This window comes from Dermacentor albipictus, chromosome 2 (genome assembly GCF_038994185.2).
Source record: "Dermacentor albipictus isolate Rhodes 1998 colony chromosome 2, USDA_Dalb.pri_finalv2, whole genome shotgun sequence".
Classification (NCBI taxonomy): domain Eukaryota; kingdom Metazoa; phylum Arthropoda; class Arachnida; order Ixodida; family Ixodidae; genus Dermacentor; species Dermacentor albipictus.
Genome location: NC_091822.1, coordinates 188553814 through 188567318, shown reverse-complemented (window position 1 = coordinate 188567318; position 13505 = coordinate 188553814). Strand labels below are relative to the sequence as shown.

The 13505-nt window shown below is 47.8% G+C and overlaps 1 protein-coding gene across 3 annotated transcripts in view; it reads right to left on the bottom strand.

The window, feature by feature from the left end:
• LOC135919744 (metabotropic glutamate receptor 2-like) overlaps positions 1 to 13505 on the bottom strand; it is a 34980-nt gene that overhangs the window by 10991 nt on the left and 10484 nt on the right. For 2 of the 3 annotated variants that reach the window (XM_070534566.1, XM_065453626.1), the window contains exons 3-6: positions 11924 to 12234; positions 8053 to 8214; positions 3258 to 3488; positions 931 to 1299 (exon numbers count right to left, since the gene is read on the bottom strand). In XM_070534566.1, coding sequence (XP_070390667.1) covers positions 931 to 1299; positions 3258 to 3488; positions 8053 to 8214; positions 11924 to 12234 — 1073 coding nt within the window. The remainder of the gene's footprint in view (positions 1 to 930; positions 1300 to 3257; positions 3489 to 8052; positions 8215 to 11923; positions 12235 to 13505) is intronic. The other variant, XM_070534567.1, reaches the window with a different exon arrangement.

The following is a 13505-nucleotide window of genomic DNA, read 5'->3' as shown; positions in this document are numbered from 1 at the left end:
ATAAGAGAGAACGCGTGCTCTTCTAGCTGTCATAAAGAAGTTTTACGCCTGTGTAGTTCATTCGTAGTCGGATATGCTGAACCCTAATTTTACATTGACAGCAGGCAAAACTGGCTATGGTTTGGAGGCCATGGTTAGTGAAGCTTTCTTTGTTGCGTCTGAAAGCGTGGACGCTGTGGTGCGTGGTTGTATTAACGATTAACATTCTTACTTGACCCACCACATGTTAATAAAGGGGTCTTCCCCAATACGGTGTTTCGCTACATTGTTTGAATGCTAATCGCATTGACGTCGGCAGCCATTGTGAGATGGGTTCTGTCAGAATTTCTTCTGCTTACTAGGGCACCATTCGTTGCTTTTGTGGACTTGCCTTCGGTGTGCCATAAGCGGTTGTTCTTTAGCGCGCCACTCTGAAGCCTGCTACCTTGCTTATGCGCGTGCATCATGAGCCCGACTGCCATGGGCGAAAGGTCGACTACCATGGGCGAAGTCGCGCCTACTGAGCATACCGGAATGGGAACCTCATACTTTTTGGCACCATATCGTGAGAAATCCGAATGCTTTATACTGTCACTGCCGAGCATATGTGCAAGGTCTTGAAACGAAGTTGCTTTTCGGGGGTATCTCTACGGAAACTTGATCCTATCGTCTACGCATATGCTCAAATGAATCGCTGCTTTGTTCGCTGTGTCATATCGAACTCCGGTGCAGTGACGCATGGTGTCTTCTCCCATGTCGCGACAAGAGAAATAGGCGGAAATTAAGCAGAACCCGATGCTCATTTCCTCGGACTCTCATAAGCAATCAAGTTGCTGGCCTGCACTGTTTCCGCCTTCACTATACAATGGGCCCTTTGCACACACGTTCACTGCAGCCAAAAAGCACCATGACGTGCAAAATGCCCGCGCGTAAGACAGGTAAGAGGCCGACCTGGAAGTCAGGCAGTCGGCACTGGAACTTCTCTTCCCAATACTCGGGGAACCAAGGGTTCAGCGCGTTGTTGTCGGGCGTCAGCTGGCTGAAGTGTCGCTCGAACCCGTTCAGCGGCTGCACCATGGGCGACACGGTGATGGAGCCCTCGACGACTTCCTCGTGGCCCTGCGCGACGCTCTCGAGGCCGCTCCAGGCATCCGAGCCGATCCACACGAAGCGCGCCCGCCTGCGCCAGGCGGCGCGCATCAGGCTCCGCGCGGCGCCCTTGTCGGCAAACACCACCACCACCCGGGCGCTGCTGCGGTGCGTCAGGCTGCGGATCACCGCGTCGTAGTCTGCGTCGGTGTAGTGGTCCACGGGGATGCTCTGGGGGAGGGCCGCAAGATTTCACGTCAGCTGAGAATTCCATAGGCGCCAAAAGTAGCGTGCGCCTGTGTGTGCGTGCCCGCGGCATGCATGGTCAAAGTCCTTATCCAGCGCCTCGAGGTGTTAAAAGGAGCCATTACCCGAGAAGAAAACAGCAATAAGAAGCAAAGGCTGCAGGTATTCAATTTACCAAATTATTTAATTTTATCAAATGTGTAGAGCATTGTATATGTGTCACAGAGTTGCATGCCCGCGCTCCTCTCAAGATGGCCGCCATTGCCGCAGCAGCAGCAACGCCGCTTGAACGGCGATGAGGGAGAGCGCTCCCCACTGTCCCTGATCTCGCCAGACCGGTTTGGTCACGTGTGTCGGCTGAGCGCGGCGGAGGGACGACGCGGCTCGGCGAGCGGCAGAGCAGCTTGGAGGACGAAGGAACGGGGTCGTGCACCGGGGGACAGCTGAAGATGTGGTCGGCAGGCTGAGATCTCCAGGCCGAAGTCTTCGCCGGTCGAGCGACAGACGGTGCAAGTCCGTCCGGATCTTCGGCAGCGAGGTTGCAGCAGCCCGACGCTCTTCAGATCGGGACCTCGGCAAGCACGCCCCAGATAAGCCTCGTGTTCCAGCCTGCTCTCAGAACTTTCCGCCGGACTCTCTTTTCCAATCGCGTTCAATCTTTCATTTGTTTAGCCATCGAGTGTTAATTATTGTATGTCCTGTTAGTTTAGTGTTTGCCCTATTTATTGTCGCGTGTATTTTGTATTTGTGTCGCGTATTTTATTGTATTTCGCGAGTGTTAACGGGTCCCACGTGGTGGGCTTAGTGTCGCGCGAGTGGCGTCAGGGCGTGTGCTGTGTGACCCGCACGCCTTCCGCGAGCTAGGACCCATTACTGGAAGTTTGCATGTTTTTTTCCATTATGTCTCGGGCATGATTTTATCTTATTAAATTGAGTGTGTGTTGTACGACGTCGCCTCCTGTCTCATGCCTCTGGTTCATGGTCGATCAGGCGTGGACCTTATCGCCGGTCAGCAGTCGAACCCCCACTAAACGCACGCGGGGTGGGTTTGTTGTCGCCCCATCCCCTCCTGTTCGGAGAGTGCGAACTACCCCACCATCAATCCTTGACAATATGTCACGAAAGTTTCCATATCACTGACCACGTGACCCGTTGCAGGTCCCAAAGAAGGAGCGACATTTCGAGGTCCCCAAGCGCCATTACGTCGGCACATCCTGTCGGTGTGGTACCGTTATATGCAGGTTGCGTGAGCGCCAGCGTTTAATTGTGCGCCAGTGGCCTTCTACTAATGTTTGCGTCTGTCGGGGTGGCCAGAAGCACTAGAAGCGTGTTAGCGGATACTGGTGCTAAGAATAGGATAGAGGATGGCGTGCAACTTCGATTGGTATATTTATCCTTCGCATATGGCGTGCCCGGCTTTGGAGGGTAGGATGCACGTCGTTCCATAGCCGTCGTTCCATGTCGTGGTCACCGAAATATGACTAACACTCGCTTCTTTCGTTAATTATATTCCTATGTCAACGGAACATATTTAGGCCCTGATAACAGTGCATTTATGGTGCAGCATACGAAGGAGGTTAAGTCGCCATGAGACGGTGCGCTAGAAATTAGTCCGAAACGACTGATTGCGTATGGAAACTGTATATCGCGTAATCCTCTTGTAGACGAGGCGCACCACGGATAGGTGCTAACGTTCAGGTGTTTACCGAATATGCATAAGACTCACCTGCACATAAGTCTTGCATCTGACGCCATTGCCAACTTACGTGTCGGCAAATTCATCCATGATTGTGTTATTTGGTTTTGAGGGTCATTTACTTTGACGGTTTCGAGGCAGCTTTAAATTTGTCTATATTTTCTTGGCGCCTCCATCACTGGCAAAAGAAGCACTTTATGGCATAGTCAGCCCCCTATATATGGTCAGCAACCGCCAGGAGACACACCTGTGGATTGGAGAGACATATGCGGTATCTGGCAGCAAGCTCCTGTAGCGTGTCGTATCCCTTGTTTCCGTAGTCAGTGTCCGAGTAGACGACCGACACGTACGTCCAGTGGAAGGCGCGCAGGAGCTCCAGGATGGCGTGTGCTTGGTTGACGTCCGACGGCACCGTCCGAAAGAAGTAGCCGAACCTGTGCTTGTTACTGAGCGTCGGGCTGGTCGACTGGTAGCTCACCTGGGCACGCGCGCATACAGGATTCAGCCGTCAGTCAGCTGTGCTGAAGGAGTATACTCGTGGGCACACAACACATGTCGCTACTTCATCAGCAGCACTGCACCTTAAGGAAGGCGTTCCATCGAGTTTCTCCGACACAGAAGGTACGCGGGCAGCACAAGCCAACTACAATACGACGTTCATAATGGGAACAGCGCGAACAAGATGACGACGGAGTGAAAAGACACTGGACGAGCACTTCATCATCATCTTTTTCGCGTTGTTCCCATTATAAATGCATACCAACTCGCCCAACATTCCACTTTAATACGACGAGTGAAAAGGCAATTAAGTACACCGTGTTTTTAGCTTGAGAAAGGCGTTGGAAAGGCAAGTCATTGCAAACATTATGCCTAACAGGGATCGAACTCCTGACCTGTAGAAGCCGCCAAGGGTGCTCACCTGAAACAGTGAGAGTAGTAATATAATTCAAAAGTTTGATTCGCTGCACAAGTCGGTATTCATTCTGGAAGGCAACAGTGTGAAAAAAATTTTTCATACAAAGGCAAGCGCTGTGTTCGTCTTCCTTGCCTTTGTATCACCTTTATTGCGATAGCAATTATATGGACAATCCAGGCGCAGGTCTGCCGTCGGCGTCGCCGTGAGGTTCCGTACAAAATCCAAGAACGATCAAATCGTCGCCGCGCGCCGTATGCTGTATGTGCGAATGAAAGCGTGCGAGAGTTTGTACCGGCGATCGCGGCTTAATCTCGCGCACGCAGCGGATGAAAGCGGAGAGGAAGCGCGCCTCCTTCCGCCGCGCGCGAGGCTTCGGGGAGAGGGTGGGAAAGGGGGAGCGCGTTCTACTCCGGGCGGCCCGAGCGGCCGCGCACGCTCAGCCGGGCCACTGTATCTTGAAAGCCATCTGCGATGGGTACAGAGTCCGCTCTGCGCCGTGTTTTCGCGGCATACTTCACGTTGATGCGAGCGCCAGCACGAAGGTCAATTCGCTCGCTGCTGCTGCCACGTTTCCTCATCGCAGCGTTTTGACAGCGAGTTTACGTGGTCATCAAGTAAGATATGTTTATGTTTAGCTTGTGCGCGCTTGGCATCATGCTTGTTAATTTAGTTAGTATGCCATGTTTACAAGTTTATGCGGCCTATAAAACTACTATCCTCACTTCGTACAGCTGTCCACTAATTTGCTCTAATTTGCTATCGCAATGGTTGCTTCGCCTTTCGGGCTAAACTGCGACTCTCTTTCCCGCTATTCGCCTCAAGATAGTATATACAGGGTGTCTACCAGCCGGGAAGAGCGGGAAATCTCAGGGATTTTGAATAATCTGGAAATACTCGGGGTATTTTGTGGTTCAATCAGGGAGAATTAGCTGTAATTTTATTGAAAGGGAATGAAAGTCGCGGTAATTCTGGCTCGCGTAACAGAGAGGGATCGTAACGAATCGTCTTTTGACGCCGTGTCGTCGGCTGGAAGAGTTGCCAGTGTACAGTCAATGACCGACTTTCGGTATGCCCGATGATTCGGACGGCTTCGTGGCACCACCACGTACCCCATAGAGTCAATGTGTAAGAACGTCTGAAATTTCGGATGCAAGAGTCCTTCGCCGTCCGTTTTTCCGGACTTTCTGCCGCGACCCCAGGTCCGGAGCGGCAATAATCAAAGCCACCACTGCCGCCGTTTTGGTTACCTCGCCGCCATGGTTAACGTTAGGCCTAGCTGCTTCAACGTTCGCTATTAACTTAAGAGGAAGCATTAGCTCAGGTGTTCCTATCTAAATACATGTAAAAGGAGAATTCGTTTTTCTCTGTAACCACTGCACCGAATTTGATGAGGTTTGTTGCATTTAAAAGAAAAACTTAAAATCTAGTGACTGTTGGTTTATAATTTTTGAGTTAGGTCGTCAACGTTTTGTTAAAAATTGGCAAAAATAAAAAAATTCAAAAACGAAACTATCAAGTTTTCAACTCTGTAACTCAACAACAAAAAATGATAATACAATTCTGTGAATTGCTTCTAATAGTACATCTAAAGAGCACCAAATTGATGTGTTACACATGAATATAAAAAAAATTAGCATTATGCAAATGCAGCTTTTACAGAACCCTTGTAACCAACGTAACAAATTCACGTAAGATGTAAAATGACGCATCGAATTTATGCGATTTTATTGACCCAATGGATGCCGTTTACAGAGCCGCGATATCTGTTCTTCATGCAGAGCTATGAGCTTGTAAACTTCGTGCTTGTATTTTTTAAAACTGTCGAATATTTGAAATATCTTTTTCACAAAATTGGGCATCTAAATTGAAATTTAGCTTCCAGCAGTCACTCTAATTTAACTTTCTCTCTCAAATGCAACAAATTTCATTATAATCGGCCCAGGGTTTATCTCAGAAAAACGTTTCTGCATTTTACATGTATTTGAATCGGCCGCATCAGAGTTGGGCCCGAGCTAAAGCTTCCTCTTAAGCTTCTTGCCGCTCGGCGCCGTGTTTTTCTTTGAAAGAATTCGCCGCTGTAAGCAATGGCACCGACTCCGTCTTTGTAGTTCTCGCGATTGGCTTTGAAGCTCGGAAAGCACGGCGTGTTGCATAATGCCGGTTTCCGAAAGTCAGCGTCGCTTCAGTACAGAAATGTTACGCGGTGAAGCATGCTTAAAAGTATTGCGGTGAAGCATAACAAGAGTGAGAATGGGCAATTGTCACAGCACACCGTATCTATTCCTTAAATCTCCTGTCACTGTACGAGCACGATATGCCTAATAAGTGTACAGATAGGCCTTTTCTGAGGTGCCTGTGGTGATTTGAGCTCTTAACGGCAGTAAAAGACATGCGTTCATTTTACGGACGTTTTTGCGTCCGTAAAGAGAGTCCGAAAAATCGTAGAGTAGAGAGTCCGAGTAAAAAGTAGAGAGTCCGAAAAATCGGACTTTGACAGTACAACTGACGAAGAGGGTGCTTCAAATGGTCCCTGGGGCGAACGCGCCGTGGAAGGAGGACGAGGACAGAAAGTGCCTACGCATTGAGGAATGAATGGGAAAGGAGGCCTGCCGCCGCTTCTTTCAAGGAGCTTGAGCTCAAAAAACAAAGTGTTGGCTGACGCCGAGATGCAGGTGTCCCTCATCCAAACCAAAATAAACTCTTTAAAGCAGTGAAACGCAACACTGAAACATTTTGCGCGGGCTGAGTGTATGTCAGGGCAGCTGAAGTTGACGCACCAGTTGTTGAGAGAGAATCTCACTTGTGACAAAGTTCGGGCCTCATACCAATGACCTCGCTACCAGTTGATAAAAATAGCTCATATCCACTTCACTCACGGCGTCCACATTTGTGGACGCGACCTATTTTTGCCATTTCTGTGCAGTGGTAGCATAGATTAGAGCACGAATATTAAGCTTAGGACAAATTTAACATTCTGATAAGCTAAATTACTTCCATTTTGCTTCTGAGTGATATGTATCGTTACAGAGTGTCGCGTTGGTGAAGGCACTACCATGTTTTATGTGACGCTTGACGTGGGGCATGTCGGTAGCAACCTTGAAATATATATATATATATATATATTTATTTGAAACGCTTAAGGTCAATGAATAACTTGCGCATGTAATTCGAGCGGGGGACTTATTCCTTTTTATGAAGGAACGTAGCTTGGCTGACTTTACAATATTCAAGCACTTCGTTACTCTGTAATTATAATGACTGATCGTAAAATACTCAAAGAGACATTCAATCAACTTGATTTGCTTTCAGTGGAGTCTCAAGCACCACATATTTGTTTCACACATATGTATCGACAGTCGATCATAATTCGTGACTGAAGTGGATATTCAAAAACATTTATTTATGTATGCATCTCCTTTTTATTTGTATTTTAGAATGTTCGACTCGATTTGCAATGAGTTTTATTAGTGTTTTCAAAATTATTTAATTGCTTTGCATTTTACTAATCTCTCCATTCTGATTTCTTCTTGAATAAAATAAATGCTACTCCTTACTATTCAAACTGGATTAAGTCGTTTTCTTTTATATTTTAGCATGCTTACTAGAGAGTGACAACCTCGGGCGACATGGTTTCAGCCTGTCATGACGTAAAATAAAGTTCCGTGTACCTCAGGTAATTTTGCGAAGGCACTCAGGGAAAACCTGGAAAACTCCGGGAATTTGTAGATGTCAGCTTGGTAGACACCCTGATATAGGCAAAATTTTTTGCGTGAACTTTGATTCCTTTACTTTGAATCAAGAACCGCTTCAGGGCATTGGCCAGTACTGTGTAGCCTGTTTGTGTAGTCTGTGTAGTGTAGCCTGTTTTGTGGGCACAGGTTCGCCCAATAAAAGCTAGTTTTGTCTTTCACAGTACTGCTACTCTGTTCTTTGACGTCACGACCACGTGACACAATGGTGGCGGATGGGCAAGGTTCTTGAGACAAGGTGTGCGATATGCGCGGCATGCAACATGGCGTATGCAGTGTCAAGAGCTGCAAAGAGCCGCACTGGTTGCGTGCACGTGAATGGGTATTGGCGTGAAAACAGAGTTCAAGCCAGGTACTGGAAAGCGGGCGGCTCTGACCTGTGGCACGCGGAATAGCCTGAGCAGGTTTGCGAGCTGGATGGAGACGGCGCTGGACTGTCCGCCGATCACTCCGACGACGCGGTCGAAGGCTCCATGCCGGTACGCCGGCGATGAGCCATCTGTGCACGCGAAGCCCACGCTGCTCCGCGCGATAAAGCCCTGCGACATGAATGCGACGACGACTCTTGTACAAATGTCTGCGATGAAGTGCAGCTGCAGTTTGCTGAGCAACAGCCATTCAGGGAAACGCGAACGAAAAGTGCAGTTAGATGTGTGAACACGTGGGATCTAAAATGTTCATGGCCGGGCTGCACTCATGGCACAACATGACGCGTTGCTCAAACGTTCCCTTCACTTCAAGTGCTGGCGGAGACATCACGTTATTTGCGAGGGCACACCATGTTTTTAAAACAAACGACTGCACCATTTGGACTCTTCTCTCCGCCTTCGCATCCCTACTGGGCAATGCCAATGCAAGACCATTCTGCTTTGTCGGCTATGGCTAGGAGTCGCCTTTACGAAGTCTTTTGCTTTTAGCAGTGGAAGGACCGACAGCGCGGTACAGTACGTGGTTTGAATGTGGTGGCGAGGAGACCCTTCAACACTTTCTGTGACTGTCCTCGCTACAGTATATGAGGCGATCGCTCGCAACCGCGCCAGCTCGCTTTGATCACAGACCCTTATCAGTATATACTGGAACTTTAGGCGGAATGCCTATTTCTTTCTTACATCCTTATCGGGCCTATTTAGCATATAAGTACGAGCTATTGATCTAGAAACATTTTAGTGACACTTTTATTGTGCCTTTTTCGACGTTGGTGGCTATATTGAATTTTCAGAGCCTAAAAAATTACTTTTTTCTTGTTTTGTCGTAGCCATATTTTGTTTATACTGTTATCACCTGCTGGGGAACTTGGCTGAATGCAAGCCGAATATTGCCACAAGGACTTTGCCGGTGTAAAGGCCGTTGTAACAGCTTTGCAGTAGACGAAATCATAGCTATGAGAAGGGCTCAAACTGCGCTAGGCGACGGAACACCTGAAGATGAGTTAGCCCACTTGTGTGCTCACTTCACATGTTTAACCGACATCATCGAGAAACTTCAAGGCTCATGTGCAACTATTACCCGGAATGTGGGGCTCATTTTGGTCACCAGGTAAGGTTCGCCACCATTCGCTGATAGAGTGTTCGAAACTCTCGGACGAAACTTCCGGGTTTTCGGCAGTGAAAGAGCTGTCAAAGGATTCTAACCGGCGAACATTCTGCAATGCCAGAGAGCACTGGATCATCGAACGTTCTAAAGTACAAATATGTCCCGGTAACCTCGGTAGGTGTTAAGCGTTGCTTTTCTGCATACAAACCAATACTCAGTGAAAGTAGTTGCGACATGATACCCGAAAATCTAGAGGTTGTGCTTGTTTATCACTGTTTTCACAGCATTTCTCATGCTGTCTAGTGATACTACATTTCAGATCAATCTTGAAACCTAGGCGACAATTCGTTTTACTGAGAAAATAAAACGAATTTCACTAAACCTCTGTTTAGTGACCTGTGTTCCTAAAAAAAAAATAATTTATCCTCACACGCACAGCGGAAGTTAATTATTATTGAGCCAATAAACATACCTAAAGGACAGCATTTGGCGCCCATATGTGCCTTTACTGACAGCTTTAGTCACTGCCATAGGTGCCTAAAACAGCATTTTCAGTGCCTAGACATCCGGCCTCTACTTATCAGAGAAAACCTTTTTGCAGTGCCGAGCTCATAAGCCATTGCAGAAGAGGACAACGAAGTCACTGCAACACTATTTAAGGACAACTGGCCTGCGCAAACGACTTTAACACGAGTTGGCATTCATTTCACTATACGTGATCCAGTGTTGTGCTATCGTGCAGTAATCAGGTGTGTGTTCACTGTCTATCTATTGTCTTTCTAGCTCCTTCTTCCCCATTATTCAGTATAGGGAAGCAGACTCGATTTTCTTTGCTGGTTAACCTCTCTGCATTTCTCCTTTCTTTCGTATATCCCTCTCCCATTGGTCTGCGTAAGCGCAGCTAATGTCCCAAGTGGTCCCGCATTTTCTGTCATAAGTCACGATAGAGCGTATGACACTTTTGAACGTTTCCAAGTAACTGACTCGCTCACATACTTTTGTGTCTTCCAGGCTGCGCCTCAGCGTCCCTTGCGAAGGAGCACTTCATCCTTATCTGCTTGTGCGTAGCGAGGCACTAACTGCAAAATGGCATCGTGGCCGGTTGAAGACACATAATTTCACGTGAAAGAGAGTGGTGAAATCTTTAGTGGGTCGGGGAGGGGCGTCTCTTTGAGAGCACCACCGATATAGTAAAATGTGGGTGTTTGAAGCTGTGATGTCACTTACGTGGATGGTTTATTATAACTCTTTGTGATCTAAGCTATGCAGTTGATGCTGCGCATGGAATACCGTTGACGATGCAGTAACTCGTGTGCGCAACTTTTTCAGAGCGCAGCTCTTAAAGGGACACTAAAGTGAAACAATAAATCAGTTTAGACTAATGAAGCATTGTTTGAGAACCCTGCAGGCAGTCATAAAAAATAGTTTGATTATTAGATGAGAAAATGAAGGTCCAAGTATCAGTATTTGAATTTCGCGCCGAAACCCCAGCGCCAGTACGTCAGCGTGACGTCAAGGATTCCAAAGTATGTTTTCAAATTTGGGCCGCGTTGGCTGAATAAAGGTTACCGCAATTTGCCATGTTTAATATTTGGTTCCTTTAGAACACAATGTAGTCAATCTGTACAACTATATATAATTAGTAGGCCCTAGAAGATGCCATCAAAATCCAAGACGTCACAGCCCCCAGGTGCGGGAACTGGAGTAGGCGTCGCCACCCGTATTTCGTTCTTGCGCTTTTTCTGGCTTACCAAACGTCTTATCGTTGTAAAAGTGGTGTTTTTTTTGGTGTTCTAGAACGGTATAAATTACTGATGCAGAAGAAATCATTTTTCCCTTTAGTGTCCCTTTAAGCACCCGTCCCTGCGTCGATCGTCGGCGTTCCTTGCTGAACTGAGCGAACGAGTGCAGCATATGAAAGAGCGAACGCGAAACGCAGCTGGGGATAAAAAAAGATTAGAAAGATGTAGACACAAATTCACCGGCAATTACGATGCTCCGTAATGAAAAATTTGATCGCAGCTATTTAGGTATTTTGAATACCACAGGTTGTGTCGCTTATAGTTCAGAAAGAAAACGTGAACACGGGAATGCGTGTCTCGCGCGGAGCGCATTCCCATGCGCATTCTTTAGAGGCGGCGGCGCGGGCGAAGTAGCGCATGTGATGTGGGTCCGAAGCACACGCCAGTGCTTTGTTTCTATGCATAGTATCGGCAGACGCGAATTTTCGCTACCTTTTAATACCTTGTACTTAAGAATCTCTATTGGCGACGATGGCTACGACATGGCGCCAGAGTAGCGCGCGTTGTCTGTATGAAAAGAAAGCGCTACATGAGCAGAGTTTGTCTGCGGCGGCTACTGTGAATCTCCCCCATGTGCCACCCACGCGTTGTTTCTCTCGCTCTCCCAATTGGCGGGGCAGTCGCGCCGCACTTCGCTCTGTTTATAACGTGCCGCACGAGACAGATTGTCCACGCTAGCCAATATATCGCGAAATTAAAGCACGTATAGAGCTGCGCTCAAATTTCGCATTAGGGAATATCGTAATCGTCGATGAATTTTTTTTCGTCATTTTTCGGAACACTTGACGGCAAGAATAGGTTCACCTGCAGTGAGTAAACCTTCACCTCTCTTACTAAAGGCGTCTAGCGTGTCGCGTTACTCGCATTCCTGCTTTAATTTTTGCCACCGCGTGCCGGAGGACCGAAGGCTCACCTTGACGAAGTCTAGGGACTGCTCGAGCGCGTACTCTGTCGAGTCGCACGAGTCTAGCGCGAGCACGCCCAGCGACACGCCGGGCAGCAGCGCCGAGTCGTTGTTGATCTTGTGCAGCGTGAAGAGCAGCGCCTCGAGCTGCTCGACGCCCTCGTCCTGGATGCGTCCGCACTCGTACGTGGCGTTGCGCTCGTGCACGGGGAACAGCGCGCCCAGCAAGATGTCGCCGCTGAAGTTGGTCATGCGCTGGATGGGCCAGCCCGCCACGCCGCCGCCGCCACACACGGGACGCCACGCCAGCGCGGCGGTCGCTGTGTGCGGTTGGAAGAGAGGCGGATCAGTCGCTCCAGTCCTTCCGGCGTTTCGGTACAGAATTTAAGGTTGTGCGTGGGCGATTATCATGCATGTAATACCTGAGAGGTAGATGGGAGTAGTAGCGTTGGTGGCGCCATCACGCGGCGTTTAGTTCAACCAGAGCATAGAAAACTATTGTTCCAAATTAATTTGTGGCTGTGATCAACAGTGGTCGAATAAGATACACCTCTGTATTCAGTGTTTCGAAGAGGGACTTGTCTTCGTCAATGCCTCAACTGCTTTTTTTTGACAGCGTTTATATGGCGCAGATAAGATAAGCGGCAACGTTGAGTAGGTTGAGGCAAGTAAAAATGTTCAACAGGGCGTGAGGGGTGGCGGTGATATCAAGGAGCGAGGGAAGGGGATAGGGGAAAAGGAGTGCTGCCAATTCTTGTTTGTTCTTCCAAAATGTAGGAATGAAAAAGAGTCTTTCCGTTTTCTTTCCGAATTCCTTTCCATGTTTGTCAACCATACTTATTGGTACTGATAACGACTGCTAATGGTATCTTCCTTGAATCGGGTTGGTCACTAAAGTCACGTATAGCCTACGCGAGCTTCTTACGTGTTAACATATCGCCACTCTGCTTTTCTTTACTTTATCTCGTAAAGTTGCCTATACCTGAGATGATCGCGCCTGCATCTTTCCCTTGCTTTTTTCTATCAATAGTCTAAACCTCTCTTGCTTATCCATTGCTGGGCAGTTAACACTGCCGTCAGCTTTGAACCAAACGCTCCTGAAACGTGGCGATTCCCTACGGTTCTCGCTGAGAGGATATCTATGGCAATGCACACTAAAAGAAGGATCTGAGCTATATGTGGCTAAGAGTTGGCAAAGGGAGCTCTGTAGGATATGCTTTTAGCTGCACCATAGCCTGTGGCAGATAGCACGATTCTAACCCTAGAACTGAACTACTCGATGAGGCGGCCATTAATTCTACGTGAAATGGAAACGCTTAATTGAATAATTAACATAATTAGAATAATTAACTTTTAAATTATTCCTCTACGGCGCATATTGCAATCTACGAATTGTAGCTGGTGAGTTTGCAAGACATATAGACTTGGAACGAATTCTGAGGATGGCGCCGGTTTCGAGATATGCATCGTCAGATTTGCGGTAAAAATGCACTGTTGTTCCCCTTACTATGTAAAAAAGAAAACGCTGTTTGATGCATTTAATCACAAGATAACTTGAACGCCATTGCATTTCGTTGGACAACCCCCCCCA